The sequence below is a fragment of the Oncorhynchus kisutch genome, linkage group LG8 (assembly GCF_002021735.2).
Source record: "Oncorhynchus kisutch isolate 150728-3 linkage group LG8, Okis_V2, whole genome shotgun sequence".
Lineage (NCBI taxonomy): Eukaryota > Metazoa > Chordata > Actinopteri > Salmoniformes > Salmonidae > Oncorhynchus > Oncorhynchus kisutch.
The window spans coordinates 68271709-68296430 of NC_034181.2; the positions used below are offsets into that span (position 1 = coordinate 68271709).

The 24722-nt window shown below is 44.1% G+C and overlaps 1 protein-coding gene across 1 annotated transcript; it reads left to right on the plus strand.

Annotated features, from left to right (window-relative positions):
• Positions 1 to 1537: 1537 nt before the first annotated feature.
• On the plus strand, positions 1538 to 21744 carry LOC109894991 (C-type lectin domain family 18 member A-like). Its single transcript, XM_031831021.1, has 12 exons — positions 1538 to 1855; positions 2723 to 2814; positions 14059 to 14289; positions 14530 to 14627; positions 14807 to 14928; positions 15601 to 15708; positions 15862 to 15954; positions 18457 to 18563; positions 18714 to 18843; positions 18985 to 19081; positions 19641 to 19732; positions 21216 to 21744. The coding sequence occupies exons 1-12, from the start codon at positions 1729 to 1731 to the stop codon at positions 21251 to 21253; spliced, it is 1335 nt and encodes a 444-aa protein (XP_031686881.1). The 5' UTR covers positions 1538 to 1728; the 3' UTR covers positions 21254 to 21744.
• Positions 21745 to 24722: the final 2978 nt, after the last annotated feature.

Genomic DNA, 24722 nt, shown 5'->3' on the forward strand with positions numbered 1-24722 from the left:
AAACCTTAATTTAAAAAATGCCACGTCAGATATTTGTTATGTCTGTGGCCTTCAGTGAAACATAAATATTTTCATTGTGACTCTGAAGAAGTTTGCGATGTTATTCTCATGGATCAGTGACACTGAAGTCTGCTCGGTTTGGGCTCCTTGTCTATCTCTCAAGTACGGTATCTGTTGTTTATAAAGAGTTTAGGCTACAGTAATTGACTTGTGCTAACACGGATGTAGCCCACTGTTGTATATAGCGTTCCCTACACTACACATGGGATCACTCAGATAGGCCTACTGACAGTCACTTTTGACTTTTAAATGATGTTTTCTTGATTGTTTTACATAGGGTATACATTGGCCTTAGGGATGGTCCAGGTTGAGATCGGGTGATTGTGGAGGCCAGGTCATCTGACGCAGCACTCCATCAAACTCCTTCTTGGTCAAATAGCCCTTACACAGCCTGGAGGTGTGTTGGGTCATTGACCTGTTGAAAAACAAATGATAGTCCCACTAAGCGTGGGAAGGCTTATCGCCGCAGAATGCTGTGGTAGCCATGCTGGTTAAGTGTGCCTTGAACTGTTCAGAGGAGAGTGAATCAGGCCTTCATGGTCAAATTGCTGCAAAAGAAACCACTACTAAAGGACACCAATAATAAGAAGAGACTTGCTTGGGCCAAGAAACACGAGCAATGGACAGTAGACCAATGGAAATCTGTCCAAATTTGAGATTTTTGGTTCCAACCGCCATGTCTTTGTGAGACGCAGAGTAGGTGAACGGATGATCTCCACATATGTGGTTCCCACTGTGAAGCATGGAGGATGAAGTGTGATGGTGTGGGGGTGCTTTGCTGTTGACACTGTCTGTGATTTATTTAGAATTCAAGGCACACTTAACCAGCATGGCTACCACAGCATTCTGCAGTGAAAAGCCATCCCATGCTTAGTGGGACTATCATTTGTTTTTCATCAGGTCAATGACCCAACACACCTTCAGGCTGTGTAAGGGCTATCTGACCAAGAATGAGAGTGATGGAGTGCTGCATCAGATGACCTGGCCTCCACAATTACCTGACCTCAACCCAATTGAGGTGAGTTGGACCGCAGAGTGAAGGAAAAGCAACCAACAAGTGCTCAGCATATGTGGGAACTCCTTCAAGACTGTTGGAAAAGCATTCCAGGTGAAGCTGGTTGAGATAATGTCAAGGGTGTGCAAAGCTATCACCAAGGTAAAGTGCGGCTACTTTGAATAATATAAAATATAAATATATTTTGATTTGTTTAAAACTTTTTTGCTTACTACTTGATTCCATATGTGTTATTTCGTAGTTTTGATGTCTTTCTACAATGTAGAAAATAGTCAAAATAAAGAAAACCCCTTGAACGAGTAGGTGTGTCCAAAATGTTGACTGGTACTGTACATATATATATATATATATATATATTAGCTAAACAGCCCCACCGGGTCACCACTGCATGATACTTAATACTGTGTGGTTGAAATGTCAGTCAAGATTTTATATGTTTGGTTGTCCATGTGGGTTTATAGCAGATCGTGTATCGTTCATTCAACTAAAGTTTGAGTAGCGGCCAACTTTGTGCGCGTGAGTGGATAAGAACAGTTGAAAACTCGTGGGAAGGGGAGTGGGAGTGAACGAGAGGGAGAGAAGAGCAGGGTAAAAGAGGGAGCCACTTGTCCACGAGGAGTTTAGAGTACTTGGCACTATTTACCTCAGTAGCCATGGGGTCTCTAACTGGACCCTTGTGTCTGCTTCTGTTTTTCATGGTGACCCTCCAGACCCCGTACCTCACCCACGCGAATAGGATAATCACGGAGAAACCGAGACGCGCTGATTCATCTGAGAGCGGTAAGAGCGCGCGTCGACAGTTCTGTGTTCGGCTCAGCGCTGGTCAGAGGAAAACAGCAGGGTGGCCGATGCACGCGATACAGTATATGTGTGGTTGTTTTTATTAGCTTCTCTTGCAAAAAGTCCTCAAACTATTATAATTAATGCAGGATGTTATTTAATTTACAGTGGATATAGGCTAACATTTTACGCTATCATCCAGAGCGATGTATCGTAATGAGTGATTACACTTTTTATACTAGGCCCCCGTGGGAATCGAACCCACAACCCATGTTCTATCAGCTGAGCCCTACTGGACTAACCAACTAATTTGAAGCAGATACAACTTGTAAATTGTCATCTGTTTCCTACATTCCATCTTAACTTTTGTAAATTGCAAAAATGTGATTTGCATATAGGCTAAACATTGGACATTCATTAGTAAATTATGCTATGCTACGTTTAATCCACCAGTCAAAATAACCTATGGGATTTTTCTTCTTTCCCAATGAAATAAAGAATGCTATAGGATTTTGAAAACTGTAAGATTTTGTTATATTTCTGTCAGAACCCTATTTGGGAAAAACATCCTCAGTAAGGCTACAAGGCCTATATATTGAATAGAGATATTAGTTCTCCAATGATAGGCCAAACACATTTTAGCTCTCCAATGACAGGCCATACACATTTTTGTTCTTCAAATGATAGGCCATACACATTTGTTTAGCCTATCACATGTACCGGCTGTGGATATACACTGTCCCAATGTTGTGGAGTGCTACTGTATCAACAGACCTTTCAGCCAACCCCCTTGCCCCCTTACAGACACTTGCATTCCATTGCCATGGCGACCAGTCCTAAATAATTGTGTGCTTTTCTTTATTCCAGGGCTTGGGTTGAAGGAGCATTTTCTGATTGTTACACAGCACAATAGGCTGCGCAGCTGGGTCACCCCCATGGCCGCTAACATGCAAAAAATGGTTAGTTGCCTTGCCTGCCTTTCATTATATTTATTATGTGTGTGTCAGTTTGTCTGTCTGTTTGTCTGTTTGCCCGTCTGATTGGGGAGGATAGGCTGGTCCTAGCTCTATAAGGGCAACTTCTACCCGAAGCTGTAAGCAAATGTAACTCGGCCGACTGCCGTGCTGCCATGCAGGCTGGCCCCTTTGTAACACATCACTGAGTTACATGGCTGCTGCTGCCTGCTAGACACCAAGGTCACCTGAAATAGAGCCCTGCCAGAAACCCACCCCGTGCTCTTTCCCATGCTCCCAATTACAGTTTGTCACAGAGTCTGTCTCTTGGTTAACCGAGCCCTCGGTAAAGGCCCTCCATTTGATCCATGATTTATAACACAGCTATATATTATATCCAAAGGTACTGTACAGATCAGTTGAAATCGTATCCTCATAAGTAGTCACAGTTCCTCCCTCTCTGAGGGTATCCCCATTTCCCCATCTCTAACAACTAAAGAAAGGCAGCGACACCAGAGATTTCTCACAGGGTATCTTCTGTTGAAACATTGATATTCCCAACAGTGAGACAGTGAATATCAGTCTGTTAACGAAGACAGTGCATGTTGCAGTCACAGGGACACTGACACCACAGCTGTTCTGTATGGGGCTGTCTCTGGCAGGGTGTTAATGCTGAAGGCCATAAACACTGTGTGGGGTGGATCTGGGATCTGTCCCTAGGGCTCTGAGATAGATATACCAGGAGGATTACATACGGTGTCTCTCTGTCTCTATTCAAACTAACAGTTTACATACACTAAGTTGACTGTGGCTTTAAACAGTTTGTAAAATTCCAGAAAATGATGTCATGGCTTTAGAAGCTTCTGATAGGCTAATTGACATCATTTGAGTTTATTGACGGTGTACCTGTGAATGTATTTCAAGGCCTACCTTCAAACTCAGTGCCTCTTTGCTTGACTTCATGGGAAAATCAAAAGAAATCAGCCAAAACCACAGAAAAAAATTGTGGACCTCCACAAGTCTGGTTCATCCTTGGGAGCAATTTTCAAACGCCTGAAGGTACCACATTCATCTGTTCAAACAATAGTACGCAAGTATAAACATCATGGAACCACGCAGCCATCATACCAATAAGTAAGGGAATACCCCCCCGGAAAGTCAGTGAACCATTGCCAAATGCCATAAGAAATGTCCAAATTCAATATGAAAGTATTGATAGTGTCAAATCAGGGTGTTATGTCCATTTGTCATGTACGATCATAGGAAGTAGGTTTCCAAACCCAAAAGTCAGTGAACCATGTTCAAATGTAATTTATACTGCCCAAATGATATATAGCACTATGTTAAGCCATGAATCAACCTAGATGGTCTATTTGTCATGTATGATGAGAGAGAAGTGGGACTCTGTTGTTTTTTAATGATTTTTTGAAAAACATCCAAAATGACCAGGGGCGCCCGCTATTGGATGGGCAGTAGACCCCTTGCACCCCCCTAAAGGCAATAAAAATAAAAACATTTTGGTAACCCATTCCAATCACCAGGCTGTCCATTTGCAATATGTTTCAATGGGCATTTACCATCACGAATTTGAACTTGGGATGGCCGGGCAGTGATTCTGGTTCCTCTCCATCGCTTGTTGGTGTTGATTTCAGAATGTCAATTTGGTGATGGTCTAACACTGTTTAAACATATTGCAAATGGACAAAAGTCAGCCAGCAAGTCACCATCCATCAGTCAATTAGATATCATTCGGACACCAAACTGATACAAACTGACACCACACCTACTTTTTCCAACTTGTTTAGAAGCCAACTATCACATATTTCAGAGCAGGCCCAAAATTCACAGCACCTTCGGTTTAAACCATACTAAAAACATAAAACATGTAGTTACGTTCTAGATGCGGGTCCAGTTCTGACATTATGTGTAGGTCTAGTTGAGGCGACCCAGAAACCCAAGTTTCGGCTCGATAGGTCATTTGGAGCCATAGCAGCGACCTTAATTGGTGCTGATAATCCACATTTTCCGGACGTTGCTACGGGGTCTTTAAATGAGCTATCGGACAGAAAATTTAGGGCCGATCTCTATGGGCCGAGGTGGTTTCAATGCACCTAGTCTTGCGACTCTGGGACTTTTCTAAATGTTGTCATTTTCATGATGGTCAAAATGTATTGAAGTTATTGCAAATGTACGAGGCTGTTTCTCGGTCTTCTTCTAGAGCCACATAACTCACCGTGCACTATCGACTTGAGCTCTAGAACAGGTTTCTAAAATTTCCGAGCTCTAGGTCTGACGGTTCTTTGATAGTTTGAACAAAGGTAACTATTGCAGGCTCTGTGTGTCTCTAAGCCCCACACTGTCACTCCGTCCTTGCTGTGTGTGTGTGTGTGCGCTTTTCTTGGAAATCTGATGGGAGAAATGACTGATTTACAGTTCATGAGGGTTGCCTAATCACACGTATGAAGTTTTGGAAAGATCTGACTTTTTTAACCCTTCGAAACAGTCCCTATGACCTCAATTTAAGGGGCTATCCTCATTGGGGTAGGCTTTTACAGAATCCTGAGTTTAAAGTCTTTACGTTAAGAATTGACTGATTTACACAGGGTTGAATGCAGTGTTTTCACAATCTGCAAGTTGGGTATATCAAAACACCTTTATAGTGAATTTAACCACTTCCGGTTGCTCCAGGAAGCTTAGAATCAACACAGGTTCATAGTGGCCTGATGAATTGTCATCGAAGACAGGTTCATAAGATATTCATATCCTACATAGGCTTCAGGTTGAATTTAGGGGAGCAGGCAATGTATTCATATGGGGAGAGAAGTCATTGCAAACTGTTTGATGTAAACACCCTGTTTTCACTGTTAAGGGTTAATGCCACACGGTCAAGGTTAGGCTTGCACAGATCGGGAGGACCTCAGGAACGTTCCATTGGTTGAATTGTCCTTCTAACCCTAATGGTTCCGCCACTGTCCCCTAAAAGCACCTGAAATTTAGGGCCAGGCTTCATTATGGGCCTACTTTTTTTCATGGTCGCTGCGCTCAGACCGAGCGAGCTACGGTCAAGCGGGGCATCTCGTTAAACCCGGCACAGCCTAGAGATTATGGTAATGCCATTGTAGGCTCTTTGTGTCTTTAAGCCCCGCACTGTGTCACTCCATCCTTGCTGTTTGTGTGTGTGTGTGAGAGAGAGCTTTTCTTTGACATCTGTTGGGAGAAATGACTGATTTACAGTTCATGAGGGTTGCCTAATCACACATCTGATCTGACCTTTTTAACCCTTCGAAACAGCCCCTATGACCCCAATTTAAGGCACTTCCGGTTGACACAGGAAAGTGAACACATATCCTCTATCCTCTATCCACATAATTTTGAGTTTTAAGTCTTTACATTAAATTTACAGAGGGTTGAATGAGTGTGTGTGATTTCACAAAATCACACAAAATCACAGAAATCTCGCAGAGCTCCAAAACCCACCTTAACGGATTCGCCAGAATTTTTTTTTTGAGCATCACCAATCTTAAATTATGATAGATAAATGGCTGATTCTTTTTTCCTGACACCGTAGGTTCATGTACTTCGACTATTTTAGTTTTTGACCTTTAATCCCAGAAAAATTTCCTTAACTCAAAAAGCGTTGAGGCCTCGACACAGTCTTTTTCGGGGCTAACGGCCCATTAGTCCAAACCTATGCTCACCAAGTTTCGTCTTCGAAGTCTTTTCCTTTTAGGAGAAATGGCCATGTTGTGATTGGTGATGTTTTGTACATTTGCAATAAGATTCCATTCGCAACATGGTGAAATTTACCAGGACAGCGGAAAAATGACCAAAGTTTGAACATTTTATAAAACGGAAACCGAATGTCCTAGAGACATCGTTCGATGACTTCCCGGAAGATTTGGCCCCGGTGCACGGCCCAACACCATCGCCATCGAATTTTACAAACATTTGCGGATGTCTAGTAAGGGACCGTACATTTGCAATATGGAGTTTCTCATTGATCATACAGCAAATGCCAAAATGTGCCCTTCATGTATGGGAGGAGACTCGTTCTGTCTCCTAGAGATGAACGTACTTTGGTGTGAAAAGTGCAAATAAATCCCAGAACAACAGCAAAGGACCTTGTGAAGATGCTGGAGGAAACAGGTACAAAAGTATCTATATCTGTCACGCCCTGACCTTAGAGATCCTTTTTACAGTGGGGCAAAAAAGTATTTAGTCAGCCACCAATTGTGCAAGTTCTCCCACTTAAAAAGATGAGAGAGGCCTGTAATTGTCATCATAGGTACACTTCAGCTATGACAGACAAAATGAGAAGAAAAAAAATTCAGAAAATCACATTGTTGAAATTTTTATGAATTTATTTGCAAATTATGGTGGAAAATAAGTATTTGGTCAATAACAAAAAATGATCTCAATACTTTGTTATAGAAATGTTTGCGAATTTATAGAAAATTAAATACATACATATCTAATTTACATAAGTAAATAAGTAAGTAACCCTTGATTTAATACTTTGTAGAAGCACCTTTGGCAGCATTTACAGCAGTGAGTATTTCTGGGTAAGTCTCTAAGAGCTCTCCACACCTGGATTGTGCAACATTTGCCCATTATTCTTTTCAAAATTATTCAAGCTCTGTCAAATTTGTTGTTAATTATAGCTCAACAGCCATTTTCAGGCCATAGATTTTCAAGTAGATTTAAGTTAAAACTGTAACTCGGACACTCAGGAACATTCACGGTTTTCTTCCTCTCCGGCATCTGAGTTAGGAAGGATGCCAATATCTTTGTAGTGACTGGGTGTATTGATACACCATCCAAAGTGTAATTAATAACTTCACCACGCTCAAAGGGATATTCAATGTCTGTTTTTTTTGTTTTACCCATGTACCAGTAGGTGCCCTTCTTTGCGAGGCATTGGAAAACCTCTCTGATCTTTGTGGTTGAATCTGCGTTTGAAATTCGCTGCTCGACTGAGGGACTTCACAGATAATTGTATGTGTGGGGAACAGAGATGAGATCATGTTATACACTATTATTGCACATACAGTGGGGCAAAAAAGTATTTAGTCAGCCACCAATTGTGCAAGTTCTCCCACTTAAAAATGAGAGAGGCCTGTAATTTTCATCATAGGTACACTTCAACTATGACAGACAAAATGAGAAAAAAAATCCAGAAAATTACATTGTAGGATTTTTAATGAATTTATTTGCAAATTATGGTGGAAAATAAGTATTTGATCAGTGTGGGTGGGCACTGTACAGCCTGAAACAACACGAATGTGTGACAAGCCTCCAATGATAATCCACTGGGCAGTTTCTCTATATCTGTTCCCATCTATTACTGTGCCAGTCTTATCTCCCTTTGCTTACATTGCATGAGGACAGACGAAGACAGAGGACAATCAGTGGATAATGAAACACACAATGGTGGGGTTGAATAGTGTATGTCCTAGAGGCCTAATGGCCGTTTTGTCCAAAACCGTCACTTATCATAGATTGCGTTCTCAAAGCCAATGATAGAGCAGAGTTCCTAGACTGCTGCTAAGCATCGGCAAACTGCACATAGCTGATAACACGTAATGAGAAAAAGAGGATGAGGATATTATCATGCTGCATTCAGGACTGTGGTATTACAGGTAATTTGCTTGCGAAGGCCGATGGAGGAATCCCGGGCGAGCTGAAGAAGCATATTAAGGAGCTTTACTGATAAACGCTTAAAAGGCTCAGGGCTTTAGCTGCGTTTGTGATTCTCTTTGAGGAATTTCCACCCAGGCAGGGCAGCAGGCGTGGGTAAGCGCTGACTGATTTTGTCGGTAAAGAGATTATAGTGTGGCCCTGCAGCAGCCTCCCTCTTCTCCCTCTTCTTCTTCTCTTCAGGAGATAAAAGAGCAGTGCTTCACACAGTTTCACAAATGAGGCTCTTCTCTCTCTGTACTCAGTCCATGCCCTCTGGATGTTCACCTAGGGCTGGGGAAGCCTGTCTGACAATAGGAGGTACTTTGCTTCAAATACAGAAATGGAAATGAGATATTTTCTTTTGGTGTAAGACAGGAAAGGGAGGCGTTTGTCTACACATTGCAGAAACTCGTTTTCTCGTTGTAATGACATAATTTCAAGTTTTGCCTGCTGGGTATGTGTGAGACAAAGTGTATAGGCTATGTGTATGTCTGCAGCTAAGTAATTTACAGTACATTAGGTCAAAGTTCAACCCGCTTAATGTCTCCACTTAGCTGAGGACTCACACGGCTAACAGACAGATTTGAGTGCGCATGAAAACATCGACTGGGAAACAGTGTTCCTGCTGATTGTCACTGCTTTTAAAAGCTCCGCTGTCTTGGCTTATTTTACACTACTTGCCAACATCAATTCCTCGGCTATAAGTTGTTGAATTTACGGACCATAGCAGAGTAAGACTAAACATATTCCTATGTCTGGTCTTTGCTTCACTCCTGTAGTTACTTAATTCCTTGCCACTGATGCATTGTGATGTGAAAATGGAACATTCAAGAAGGGGACTTGCCCGGTGACCCTGCTCCCCTCTGGAGGCATCAAAGTGTGCGCTGATGATTTTGACCAGAGGACATCAGAGGGAACAATGTGCTCAAAGGGGCTTAGCACAGACTCTTAATTAGCTGTCACTCCCCTGACATCTGGACATGCCTCCATTCATCAAACAACAAATGTCCTATGATGAGGAAGTAGTGCTAATGATGAAGTTAGTCCTACAGGAAGCAACATCATCCTTTCCAAGCTCTTTATAGTATGGCATGTATATTCCCATACACTGGGCATGTTGTATTCTCTCCAATGTTTTCATGTGTCAGTCATAAGACCATCTGAGTTTTAGTAGGTATTTTCCTTAATAAATTGAAACACATGTCTCCAGTTAGTGTTTGTGAGTATTGAGGATCTCTTACTTCACTGCAAGGTTGAATAATTGACAAACGGGTCAGTGTTCCCTTTTAGAAGGCCCTTAAATATTAACACTGATGTGCCAGATGAAGATTAACTTAAAAGGTGACAACATGAAAACTCCCCTCTTTTCACCCCGTCAGTGGACAGAGTCAAAGCCACTGTGGAGGAAATGACATTGATTTGTTTGGCTGTCTCATTCTGGCTTCCCTCTAACGGGGGTGTTTTTATGTAACACACATTCAGGTGAAAACACCAGCTGTGAGCTCTGCTGAGTACACACAGGCAGGCTGTGAGCTGTGGCTATCAGTAGGACAGGAGTGGCCTGGAGAGTGTTTGTGTTGGGGGCCCTCTCAAGGTAATGGAAGGCTGGCAGAATCTCTGAGGAGCAACGTTGAGAAGGTGTGGAAAGATGCGACTGGTGGGGGCTGTAGTAATGGTGAAGGAGAAGAGACGGGGGTCAGTGAAATGGGGAGATGGTTGGATGTGGAGGGCCTGGCTAACTTTTAGATCTCTCTGAAGAGCGAATGGGAGTCAGATAGCTTTGCATGACATCCCACTGATGTGTGCCAGGATACCCTCTCTCCCTCCCCCTTTCCTCCCCCTCTGTCCCCTCTCCCCATCTCTGAAACAGGACCCCTTCTTTGGGGGCCAGTCGTGAAACGGCATATGTGGAAACACGCCCCTTTCACATTCGGGTCCTGAGTGCTGACAGCCGTCTCCACGATAACTGGCTGCAGTTGTCGGGGCAGCTAACGCTGAGCGGAGACATTCTGCTACCACTCGACACGCACAAGACGAGACAGGGGTCAAACGGCTTAGCCAATGAGTGACAGCCACTGTCCGTCTCCCTGTCCTAACAGAGGCAGAGGCTGCCTCATCAGTTCCTCATCAGCAAAACAGAAGAATCCACACTGGTTATATGCTGCTTATACAGTACATTCAGAAAATATTCAGACTTTTCCCACATTTTTGTTATGTTACAGCCTTAGTCTAAATAAATCCTCATCAATCTACACACAATACCCAATAATGACAAAGCGAAAATAGGTTTTCATAAAATGTTTGCAAATGTATTACAAATAAAAAACAGAAATACCTTATTTACATAAGTGTTCAGACTCTTTGCTATGAGAGTCGAAATTGAGCTTAGGTGCATCCTGTTTCAACAACATGAATGGAGTCCACCTGTGGTAAATTCAATTGATTTCTACATGATTTGGAAAAGCACACACGTCTAAAAAAGTCCCACAGTTTACAGTGCATGTCAGAGTAAAAAACCAAGCCATGAGGTTGAAGGAATTATCTGTAGAGCTCCGAGACAGGATTGTGTCGAGGCACAAATCTAGGGAAAGGTACCAAAACAATTTCTGCAGCATTGAAGGTCCCCAAGAACACAGTGATATATCCTCACACCAATATTTTTTACATTTGCAAACATTTCTAAAAACCTCTTTTTGCTTTGTCATTAGGGGGTATTGTGTGTAGATTGATGTGGGGGAAAAAACAATATAATCTATTTTAGAATAAGCCTGTAAAGTAACAAAATGTGTAAAATGTCAAGGGGTCGGAGTACTTTCTGAATGCACTGTATGCTTATATATGTGTCTACTGGGACACTGTTTAGACACTCAGTTCTTCATCTGCCTCAGTGCCTTGTGTCTCTTTAGTGGGCGGATATCCCAACTCAGTACTTGATACTGACAGGCCCATCATGTCTCTGACTGCACTGTGTCTTTAAGCATAACCCTGTGAGTCTGTCTATGTTGTAGCCGGCTCTGTGCCAGGAGAGGAGAGAATGTTAATAGGTGTGTGACGTTGGGATTTCATTTGATCCCTCCACTTTAGAGACACGCACCTCTCACCAGACCAGGGCATTATTAAAGGATGCTAACCCATCCAGACTGTCCTGCCTGTGGTCCCCTACTCCCCACCCCCGATTTACCCCTACACTCCATGACCCCTTCTCCAACTCCCCTTACTTCTCTCTCCCCCTACATCCCAGTCCACCAATGTCTATGTCCCTCCTCTCATAGAGAGAGGAGAGACATAGAGGAGCTCAATGGGTGTAACTTTTGTTGACAATTTCGATACCTTTTGGAAACAAAACATGTTTTATAAGGAGGATGGGATCCACCCAAATAATTTGGGTTCCTGGATCCTTTCACAGCATTTACAAGGCTGCGTTGAGACAATGACTTACTAATGACCCAAAGCCCAGCTCAGTTAATCCCTACCATCGTGACACTGAGTTGTCATAATGCTGAAGCAAATGTATATTATACCAGGGGCATTGGAAGACACAATGTAAGTAACCTAATTGATGTCCCTCTAACTGCCTCTGCTGATCCTACAGCTATTGTATGCTGTAATCATGTGCCTATGAACCAGATTTATACTGTTAGCACTGAGGCAGTATGCCCTAGTAGGAAGTCCACTGTGTGCAGCTCACCCTGCACTAACATAAATAACAAGAGCATATCTACTTCTGCTAAGCTTCCCAGTAAAGCAATGAAAACATTTACAGAAATGCGAATGGTGGAGGTGTTGCTGTTAATATTCAGAACCACATTCCTGTAAAGCTTAGAGGATCTCATGTTAAATACAGGTGTCAAGTCCAGAACAGACTATGGAGGCGCACAGTATTACATAGAGCCATGACTACATGAAACTCCATTCCATATCAAGTAACTGATGCAGCAGTAAAATCTGATTTAAAAAACAGATAAAAATACATCTTATGGAACAGTGAGGACTGTAAAGAAACACAAACATAGGCACAGACACATACATACACACACACGAAAACATATGCACTATACACACAAGTACACATGGATTTTGTATTGTAGATATGTGGTAGTGGTGGAGTAAGGGCCTGAGGGGGCACAGTGTGTTGTGAATGCAATGCTTTTAAAATTGTATAATTTTGCTGCACCCCCAGGAAGAGTAGCTGCTGCCTTGGCATAATAAACACAAATACAGGGCTCATAGGACACCTTGCTTAGCCGGAATCCTCCCCTAAGTCAAATCAAATCAAATGTATTTGTCACATACACATGGTTAGCAGATGTTAATGCGAGTGTAGCGAAATGCTTGTGCTTCTAGTTCCGACAATGCAGTAATAACCAACAAGTAATCTAGCGAACAATTCCAAAACTACTACCTTATAGACACAAGTGTAAGGGGATAAAGAATATGTACACAAAGATATATGAATGAGTGATGGTACAGAGCGGCATAGGCAAGATACAGTAGATGGTATCGGGTACAGTATATACATATGAGATGAGTATGTAAACAAAGTGGCATAGTTAAAGTGGCTAGTGATACATGTATTACATAAAGATGCAGTAGATGATATAGAGTACAGTATATACGTATACATATGAGATGAATGATGTAGAGTATGTAAACATTATATTAGGTAGCATTGTTTAAAGTGGCTAGTGATATATTTTACATAATTTCCCATCAATTCCCATTATTAAAGTGGCTGGAGTTGAGTCAGTGTGTTGGCAGCAGCCACTCAATGTTAGTGGTGGCTGTTTAACAGTCTGATGGCCTTGAGATAGAAGCTGTTTTTCAGTCTCTCGGTCCCAGCTTTGATGCACCTGTACTGACCTCGCCTTCTGGATGATAGCGGGGTGAACAGGCAGTGGCTCGGGTGCACCAGCTTTGAAAGCAGAGATCACCTTTCAGACTCCCAGGCTGTTCGCTGTTCACCATACTGACTGTGTAGTTTCTTTAGGACTGTCCTGTTTAAGATCAGGTACCATCACATGGCCTGTGCTGGCCTTTAGCGATGAATAGCACACTTGCTGTTGTTGATCTATTTAAGGCCTATGAGGATGAGATAGTATACTCAGTGACCTAATGGTCAGCTGGCGGAGCAGCAGTCACTCTGCCATGGTCTGTGCTCATACAACCAACTTTATTTATTTATTTCCCTCCCATACTCCCACACAGTCTGTCTTTTTATCGATCTCCCCATCAGTCCCTGCACAAATACCATATCCATTTTAGGCTATAGATTTCCAGAGCTCTGCGACTAAGTCTTCAGAAGAAACATTGTCAGTGAACATTAACAATTGGAGGCCAAATGGTGAGCCTGGCATGGGGAGTGTCTCAAAAGCAAAATGTGTCCCTGAAATAGGGCCCTTCAGGTCACAAAGAGAGGAAGTCGGTCTGTCACCCTCAGTCAATGGAAGGTTGTCCCCCTTTGTATTAGTTTAAACGTGTGTGTGTGTGTGTGTGTGTGTGTGTGTGTGCGTGCGTGTGTGCGTGTGTGTGTATGTGCGTGTGTTGTCTTCTCCCCCTTCCCCATATCTGTAGGATTGGAGTGAGAAGCTGGTTCTACTTGCCCAGGAGAGGGCGGAGTCTTGCCACACAGACCCCTCTCCTCAGGACCAACAGCTCCACCACATTGGCTGGAACACCCATCACTCAGCCCATGCCACAACTTCATTTGCTGAGGTCATTGACTCATGGTTCGAGGAAGGGAGGGACTTCATGTACTTGAGTGGGCAATGCAGAGAGAATGCTACCTGCCAACACTACACACAGGTAATGGTTAACAGTACTGGATCTGCCAACTGTGCAGCAACCCTAAGTAACTTTGTGTCAAAACAAGAAGTCTCAATTCGACTATGATTTCAATTTGACTAATTGGCGTGACTGAGTTTGTGTTGCCCACTTGCCAATACATTGTGTTGCCAATATACTCCCTTTCCCACTCTGTTTCTCTCTAACTCTATCAATCTCTCTCTGTCCGTCTGTCTGTCTCTCTCTCTCTCTCTGCTGTAGTTGGTGTGGGCCACCTCCAGTAATGTGGGCTGTGCCAGACAGTTGTGTCTGAGGGGTGATGCTCTCTGGGAGCTGTTTGTCTGTGCATACTACCCTGGGTAAGAACACAATTAATTTACCTGATGTCAAACTTCTCCTCCTGTTTTAGTACTCAGCCTTAGCGTGCGTGCGTGCGTGTGTGCGTGCGTGTGTGCGTGCGTGTGTGTGCGTGTGCGTGTGCGTGTTTGTACGTGTGTGTGTGTACATGTATACGTGTGTGATATATGTCTCTCTGCAGGGGTAACTGGGAGGTGAATGGGAGGTTGGTGGTGCCCTATGTGGCTGGTTTCTCCTGTTCTCTCTGCACCTCTTCCATGTCAGGCTGCTTCAGACTGTGGGACCATGTGGGAGGACTGTGTGGTGAGACCCCTATAGAGAACACTCTCATACATTTAAAGGTAGACTCAGTGAAATGATGTTGCCATGAGCAGCATGGCAGATTTTGCGATGAGTGAGATGCAATACTTTTCTCTCACAGTCACACATAGTATCTGCGCATGTGCATGGGTTTGCTTCACACTGTTACAGCGTGGGAGCCACGGGACCAAAACAGCGGTGAAGTTTAGCCTCGCACTTCAACGCTCTTAGTTGTTGTGGAAATGGACCCACTATGCTGTTTACTTTGTGCATATAGTTGAGTCTACCTTTAAATTAGTGAGAAATGTTAGCATTTGAATCATATTAGCTGTTCCTTACTCAAAGTAGTATCTATTTCAACCAACTCTGTTCTCTACAGATTGCTGCCTTAGAATCTCTTTAGTGCACTAAAAGCGACGTATCACCTCTATTGAAGATGACAGTTCATTATCTATTTTGAGCCAAAGATGTTAAGTGTATTTTTTGCCTCACTGAAGTATTGTCATGTGAAGGGGATTTCTCTTAATCCGGTTTAACTGTATAGCCAACACTTAACCACTTACCATGCAATGATGGCCTTGTCAGAGAACAAGTACTAACTGGAGGCTAAATCTATTCATGGTAAAATGAAGACTTTTAAGCATAGGTATTTAGGAAATTGTATCTGTGTTCCAGAGACCCCCAGGAACCCATGTCGTATGAGCTGTGGACAGCATGGTCGTCTGAACATCTCCTCCTGCCAGTGTCATTGTGGACCTAGGTTCACCGGACGATTCTGTCAGGGTACCAGTCTATGTGCCTGTGTTTACCAGTGTGACAGTCTACTACAGTCATTATTATCTGTCTGACTAGGCATGCTCTGCAGTGTGTGTGTTCAGGTATCTCTGTAGGTGCATCATGGTCGATATACTCTATGTGACTGTGTGTGTGTTTCAGTGCGCTGCAGTGTGAAGTGTGTGCACGGCCGCTACAAAGAAGAGGAGTGCTCCTGCAAGTGCGATGTTGGTTATGGGGGTGCTGAGTGTGCAGGTGAGTGTGATGTTGGTTATGGGGGTGCTGAGTGTGCAGGTGAGTGCGATGTTGGTTATGGGGGTGCTGAGTGTGATGTTGGTTATGGGGGTGCTGAGTGTGCAGGTGAGTGCGATGTTGGTTATGGTGGTGCTGAGTGTGATGTTGGTTATGGGGGTGCTGAGTGTGCAGGTGAGTGCGATGTTGGTTATGGGGGTGCTGAGTGTGATGTTGGTTATGGGGGTGCTGAGTGTGATGTTGGTTATGGGGGTGCTGAGTGTGCAGGTGAGTGCGATGTTGGTTATGGGGGTGCTGAGTGTGATGTTGGTTATGGGGGTGCTGAGTGTGCAGGTGAGTGCGATGTTGGTTATGGGGGTGCTGAGTGTGCAGGTGAGTGTGATGTTGGTTATGGGGGTGCTGAGTGTGCAGGTGAGTGTGATGTTGGTTATGGAGGTGCTGAGTGTGCAGGTGAGTGCGATGTTGGTTATGGGGGTGCTGAGTGTACAGGTGAGTGCGATGTTGGTTATGGGGGTGCTGAGTGTGCAGGTGAGTGCGATGTTGGTTATGGGGGTGCTGAGTGTGATGTTGGTTATGGGGGTGCTGAGTGTGCAGGTGAGTGTGATATTGGTTATGGGGGTGCTGAGTGTGCAGGTGAGTGTGATGTTGGTTATGGGGGTGCTGAGTGTGCAGGTGAGTGCGATGTTGGTTATGGGGGTGCTGAGTGTGATGTTGGTTATGGGGGTGCTGAGTGTGCAGGTGAGTGCGATGTTGGTTATGGGGGTGCTGAGTGTGATGTTGGTTATGGGGGTGCTGAGTGTGCAGGTGAGTGCGATGTTGGTTATGGGGGTGCTGAGTGTGATGTTGGTTATGGGGGTGCTGAGTGTGATGTTGGTTATGGGGGTGCTGAGTGTGATGTTGGTTATGGGGGTGCTGAGTGTGCAGGTGAGTGCGATGTTGGTTATGGGGGTGCTGAGTGTGATGTTGGTTATGGGGGTGCTGAGTGTGCAGGTGAGTGCGATGTTGGTTATGGGGGTGCTGAGTGTGATGTTGGTTATGGGGGTGCTGAGTATGCAGGTGAGTGTGATGTTGGTTATGGGGGTGCTGAGTGTGATGTTGGTTATGGGGGTGCTGAATGTGCAGGTGAGTGTGATGTTTGTTATGGGGGTGCTGAGTGTGATGTTGGTTATGGGGGTGCTGAGTGTGCAGGTGAGTGCGATGTTGGTTATGGGGGTGCTGAGTGTGATGTTGGTTATGGGGGTGCTGAGTGTGATGTTGGTTATGGGGGTGCTGAGTGTGATGTTGGTTATGGGGGTGCTGAGTGTGCAGGTGAGTGCGATGTTGGTTATGGGGGTGCTGAGTGTGATGTTGGTTATGGGGGTGCTGAGTGTGCAGGTGAGTGCGATGTTGGTTATGGGGGTGCTGAGTGTGATGTTGGTTATGGGGGTGCTGAGTATGCAGGTGAGTGTGATGTTGGTTATGGGGGTGCTGAGTTTGATGTTGGTTATGGGGGTGCTGAATGTGCAGGTGAGTGTGATGTTTGTTATGGGGGTGCTGAGTGTGATGTTGGTTATGGGGGTGCTGAATGTGCAGGTGAGTGTGTATGTGTGTGGGAATCAGGGTTGGGGTCAATTCCATTTAAATTCCAGTCAATTCAGGAAGTACATTGAAACTTTACTGTATTAATTTAAATGGAATTGACCCCAACCATGGTGGGAATACGTTTAGGTAGCCATTGTGATACTGTCACACCATTACTTTAAACCAGAATGAACTCCTGTCATCATTGTATCTAAGTCAATGCACCCTCTCTTCTATTAAGCTTCAGCCTGATTAGATTCAATGTTTACTATGTTATCAAGCCATATGCATCTCAGGGGTTTTTCTTGTTTGGGCAAAAGACCGTCCTCCTTCCTCTCTCCTCCTAGAACTGGAAACCGATAAGTGGTCATGTCGTCGAGCAGTGTGTCAATTTGTAAGTAGGAAGAGTGTCCTCCCCCCCTTGATAGCCACCTTTCATTGAGGATACTCATGTATCCTACCATGGAAGGGTTTTGAAATCTGTCACACCCCCATTTGAATCAGCTTTTGTTTTGTCAGAGACTAAGAACATGCACACATTTAAAAACAATATGCTGCTTATTGTTTTATCTATAAAATATCTTCCACAACTAACTTAATTCATTTGGATAATTTTACACATTTATTTTGGGATCCACCTCTATAAACGTAATTTGCCTATTGACGCGCGATTGCAGAAGGACCATCTAATTTCAAGCAAGCACATTTTCATCCATGTTCACTCTGCTCGCCAACTCTCCTCGACTAACTTTGAACGTTTTCAAAAGGAGGCGAGTGAGGACGGAGGAGAGGACAGAGGAGAGAGGACGCAATGAGAAAAGGTCATAGTGTTTATTGTGACCAGAATGGACTGCGGTCTGTACACAAAGTTTGAGCCAAGATGGATGGTCAGTGCCTGGTGTCTCCTTTACTGAGGCCTAATGTCTGTTGCTTATGTTTCTGTAGAGAAGCAGCAGTTTCCCTTCCACAGCTGTGACGTGAGGATAGATGGAGAGTGCTTCATGGTGTCTCCAGAGGTCAACACCTACTATGGAGCCAAGACCCGCTGTCAGGTTAGAGAGAGAGTGTGTTTGTGTGTGTGTGTGTGTGTGTGTGTGTGTGTGTGTGTGTGTGTGTGTGTGTGTGTGTGTGTGTGTGTGTGTGTGTGTGTGTGTGTGTGTGTGTGTGTGTAACCCATGTTGTGGTGTGTGTATGGACCCCAGGAGCGAGGAGGGATTCTGGCCCAGATCCACAACCAGAAAGTTCAGGACATCCTCGCATTTTACCTCAGCCAGCTGGAGCCCAGCAACGAGGTCACAGACCCTGACTTTGAGACACGCAACTTCTGGATCGGTACGTCCCTTTCACTGTCCTTCTATACATACAGCCAAATAGCTTTGACAGACTGACTTTGGGAGTTTGTGTAAGCAGCATTGAGATGTGTCAAGGTGAGATAAGGATAAGCGTCCTGTAAGATTGTTGTATTGTGTCCAGGGCTGACATATAAACCCCTGAAGGACTCTTTCCGCTGGGACTCAGGAGAAATCCCCACATACAACAGCTTCGCCTTTGGACAGCCTGACAACCAGGGGTGAGAGAGTCATAACTTTTGACAACTTAATGATAATAGTAACAACAATTATAACTTTGTATTATCACGTCACCTTGTTGAATGGATAATCGTAAAATAATATTATTGTAGTCAGAATCTACAGTAAGCAGGTGGAATGAGGCACTGCAAATGCGACTCCACTATATTTTTTACTGGAATGAACATATTGATACCATCATGGTTATTCTATATTGTGTGGAACACAGGTATAGTCTCACGTAGCCTAACATTATCACCTCACCCTCTGTGTCAGGAGGAGAGAAGCCTGGGCCCATACCCACAAAGCATCTTAGAGTAGGAGTGCTGATTTAGGATCAGTTTTTCCTTTTAGATCAAAATGAATATGATTATATGGACAGATCCTAGATCAGCACACCTTATCTGAGATGCTTTGTGGATACGGGCCCTGGACATTGAGGCTACTGTGTTTGAAAGCAGAACTGTCATTTTCTGTCTGACCACCAGATGTCTCTGTGTCCCCTCTCTCCATCTCACTCTTCCTCCCTCTCTCCTCTCCCTTGTGTCTCTCTCCCTGCAGCTTTGGGAACTGTGTGGAGCTGCAGGCTTCCAGCGCCTTCAACTGGAACGACCAGCGCTGTAAAACATGCAACCGATACATCTGCCAGTACGGTGAGAGAACACAACTCTATGAGAGACAGAAAGAGACAGCGGTGAAAAGAGAGGGAGGGAGAGAGAGGTGGAGAGAAACAGAGAGATGCTGAGATATTCTAACAAGGAAATCTGTCCTCACACTGCATCCAGACTCATTACCATTAGATGTAGCATTCACTGATATATCTTAAAACTCTCTAAGCCTGCAGGTGGTTTAAAACACCTGTTGGACATTGACATCACCGTGACAACATATTAAGAGAGACTGACAGCAGCTCGTAAAAATTCCTGACAGACAGAGCGGAGTTCAAACACTATCGGTAGAAGTTACCAGTACACACAGATCTAGGATCAGCTTACTATCCCCAAATTCTGACCTTAAATCAGCATGCAAGGGAAAGACATCAGGACCCTAAATCTTTACCTGGTCTCTCTGGCTGAGGGATGCTGGAGTCAAAGTGAGTGTTCAGTATAAAACCAAAGCAGAGAACACATAAACACATCACAGCCCTAACTCCTGATCTGGGTGCAGTGTTTACTGTCTGTGTTTACGAGGGAGAGGCTATGTGACACGGCCCACACATTTTAATGATACACTCAGCTGGAATCAATGGCACTCAGGGCTCCTCATAAAGAGCCTTTTAGAGATCGATATACGTCAGGCCTACAATGGAACCAAACACACACACACATTTCTCCCCTCTATAATTCACCAGAGTGATGGAGTCAGAATTGTAGGGTGGTATTGTTTGTTTGGTTTTGGTTAATTGTGTGCGTTCTAGGCAGGTGGCGAGTGCTGCAATCTCATATTGATCATCCAGGGTTGTACTAATCCAGTCAGTGTTGCTGGACGTTTTTTACAGCTCACCGTTTAAAAGCTCTGAATCTTGATGGAAAACCATAGGCTTCTTAGAGCGAGAGGCCTTTGTGTAGAGAAGGGTCAGTAAAGAGGATTGGAGAGGAGTGTGTGGGTAGGTGAGCGTGTGTGTGTGTGTGTGTGTGTGGGTGGGTGGGTGGGTGGGTGGAATGGACCTGACCAGAGCTTAAAGTGGAGTGATACAGCTGGTGAAAACAGAACACATGAGAACACAGCTGGACTAGAGGGGAGCATGTTTTACTCAACTCCCTCCTCTACACAAGCACTCTAACTAGAACAAAAGATTCATTGGAGCAACAAAGAGTGAAATGAATGGATTTGACTGTGATTAATAGCTCCCCCACACACTCACACACACACACACACACACTCCCTCTATCTCGTACCCCCCTGAAGGTATAATTGTGAAGCTGCATTGATGTGTTCTGTTAATTGGCAATAAAATGATAAACTGAAAGCACAGGGAGCCTGAGGGGTGCACACAATTACCCAGATACAGTGTGTGTGTGTGTGTGTGTGTGTGTGTGTGTGTGTGTGTGTGTGTGTGTGTGTGTGTGTGTGTGTGTGTGTGTGTGTGTGTGTGTGTGTGTGTGTGTGTGTGTGTGTGTGTGTGTACATCCACAGCTCCAGAGCATATAGCCCTGTGGGAGGTTGGTCGGTGATGAACTCGGCCCTCGGGGGTGGAGAGCACAGCATTGGAGGGGTTGGGGAGGTGGGTCGTTTGGGCTGTTCGTTGGACCCTGTCTGGGTGTGTCAAGCAGAAGCTGGTCTTATTGGTCTTATTTCATCCAGGATTTTTCACGCCAACCCTTGTTGCACATATCCCCTGTTGCTGGTCAGGACTGGGCCTGTCCAACCAATGCAGGAAAAAAGCACACAATGGGAGAATTTCCAAACCAACAGAGTTTGAGCTCAACTGTAGATGGTCCATGGCAGCACAAATCTATGTTTTGTACGATACTGTTTTTTGTATTGCATATTCTTTTCTCTGACTTAAATTATGATTAATTTGTGATGTTTGCCATACCTGCCTCCCTGCATTGTCAGTTTGAATGTACAATTCTCCCCAATGCACTGAATGTACAGTACCATGACAACCACTATTTTTGCTTTCTCAGTCATCCAGTAAGTGAATTAAAACGGTTTGCTACAATGTGCTGTGGGGTATTTTTCCAGACTCTGTAATTCTATTGGTCTCTGTGTTTGTGAGTGTGTGTGTGGTGTTTAGTGGAACGTTTGTGTTCTAGTATGTGAGTGTTTGTTTGGAATAGTTTGTTAACGTGGCACTGTGTGTCTTTCTACACTAGTTTGGGAAGAGGCCAGTTTTACTCTTGTGTGTTGGGAGCACGTCTCTGAGGTGACATCACAGACAGTGTCCAGGAATCCGTATGGACCAGGGATGAGTGTGTTCAGCTGTCTGGCAGGCAGCACTAGGAGGGGAGAGGGGGATGAGGGTGGGAGTATGAGGGGAGGAGTCGGCTGCAGAGAGAGGGATTAAACCAACCTGCAGTGCTGCAGTGGAATCATGCAAATGAACAAAGCTGGGAGAAGGTCACCAGGTTAAACAGGTGGGCAGTGGAGGAAGAAGACGAGCAATAACAGTGTATCTGTGTATGTGTGTGTGTGTTTACCTTACCTGCATTAAACAGTGGTGTTAATGCCAAGCTCCACTGCGTTGCCACACTGCCACTCAACAGCTGATTGGTACAAAAGACAAAACTACTGAAAAAGTTGTTTTTAAAATGGAAGTACAATCACCCATATTCACCACACAGCAAACAGCCTTGAGAAATCACTGAATTTACAGTCAAGAATACAGGGAGGTATTTTGACTTACAGTAGGTCATAGTCAGGGTTGTTCTGCTCTACATTGAACAAACTGATAACGTGGTATTGATTGTAGATGCAGATACGTAGATACTGTGTTCATGTCTTTGTGTGATAGACGTGCCTGCCATAATGCGAATGAAACTGGTTTTCGAGTTTATAACTGTTTGTATGACAATGCTTGTGCTGCGACTGAGTCTTGATTTACATGTATGCATGTAAAGTGTGTGGGTTGGCTGATATGGCCTAAAAATCAGATCTCAATTTCTTCTTATTTCTTATTTCACTTATGGGTCGATTTATGATATACAGTATCTAGATTATTTGAAGGTTTTTCTAGCTAAGCTTTGTTGTACAATTAAAGGTCAAATCCACTGCATTTCAAACAGTCAGCAATAATCTAATGAATTCAGGGCTTGTGAAATTATGGCTAGGCTAAACATAATTATTTTATCTAAATAGTTTAACTGGCTTTTTTTCCTCAATAATCACTGATCTGGCTTTCAAGTCTGTGTATGAAAAAGCCATTTTTGTTAAAAACCATGCATAATGTACATTCACTAATAATGACTAACTTATTGTTGCAGGCATTATATAAAACTAACACAGGTCTCAAACTAATCTTTATATTTCAAGTTTAGCCAACTTGGATCTACAGTATTTGCTAGCTTACAAGGCAAAACTGTGAAATTGTTATGAACACACCATTTTGTCCATCTCCAGCTGTTTGAACAGCTGTTCATAACAATTGAACGGTTTTGCCTGTCCACTGTCATTCGCATGTTAGCCTGTCCACTGTCATTCGCATGTTAGCCTGTCCACTGTCATTCGCATGTTAGCCTGTCCACTGTCATTCGCATGTTAGCCTGTCCACTGTCATTCGCATGTTAGCCTGTCCACTGTCATTCGCATGTTAGCCTGTCCACTGTCATTCGCATGTTAGCCTGTCCACTGTCATTCGCATGTTAGCCTGTCCACTGTCATTCGCATGTTAGCCTGTCCACTGTCATTCACATGTTAGCCTGTCCACTGTCATTTGCATGTTAGCCTGTCCACTGTCATTTGCATGTTAGCCTGTCCACTGTCATTCGCATGTTAGCCTGTCCACTGTCATTCGCATGTTAGCCTGTCCACTGTCATTCTGTGCAGAGCATTGCATTTCCAGAATCAATGTTCATTGAGACTCCAGTTTAAGAGATGTTGAGACATAAAAAGAGTATCAATACCTTCTACTCTATTACAGTAAAATAATGTCTCAATGGGTTTCTGTGTCCATATGACTGATTCTGTTGGACCACCAAACCTCAAATGCAAATAGCGTGTTGAAACCGCTTATCAGAGAGGAAGAAGTGATGTCATCTTTGTTTTGAGAGGCAGGGGCAGGGGCTTGGTGTGTGTGTAAATGGGAAGGTGCACACCACCAGAGATCTGTATATAATGATGAGATACTCATGTCTCTGCCCTAACAATGGGAGTCATTGTCCCATAGGCGGGAAGGACAGCGACAAACTCAGGTTGAAAATAAGCCCATAGAAATGCATTGGGTTTATTTTGGACAGATTCTGGAGCGAGTCATACCTCTAGCTTCGCCTCTTCCTCTCTGACACGGCACAGAACAAGTCAAGGAGATCGAGACCAAACAACATGAGAACAAGAGGACATAAATGCTCATTAAAATGAAAATGTAATACAGACATTTGGAATATCGCGCAAAAACGTACATTTGAATTAATCAAATGAATGTGATCGCCCAGCCATAGCGTGCACTGGATATACTCTATGTGTGTATCATGCATGTTACAGAAAGTGTGTGTTTGCCCATGTTCTATACGTGTGTGTGTATGAGAGTACCTTCACGTGTGTGTGTGTGTGTGTGTGTGACTGTGCGCCCATGCTCCATGTGAGAGACAGAACCCTATCCCAGAGCCAGTGTTAGCGTGGCCGGCCGGCCTGCAGCCCGCTGGTCTCATGGTGCCCTCTGATAAGCTGGCGCCGTAGCTCGCCTCAGAATTGAAGCAGTGCCAGTGGAATTAGCTCCCATTGTCATGGTAATAACAGTGATATTACTGCCCTAGTCTGCCACCGACCCACCATTGTAAGGAAACAGGAATGCAATTTCTCCTGGGGCAGCGAGCGGAAGGAGGATGACAATTATTGTTGTGTGTGAGAGGGAAAGTCTCTAAATGACTCTCCATTCAAGCAAGGCCAATGGGCCAGGAGCCAATTAAAGAGGGAGCAGGGGAAGAGCAGCATCCCCACAACCCACAGCTCTTACACGCACACACTTATTCAGGGTTACACACA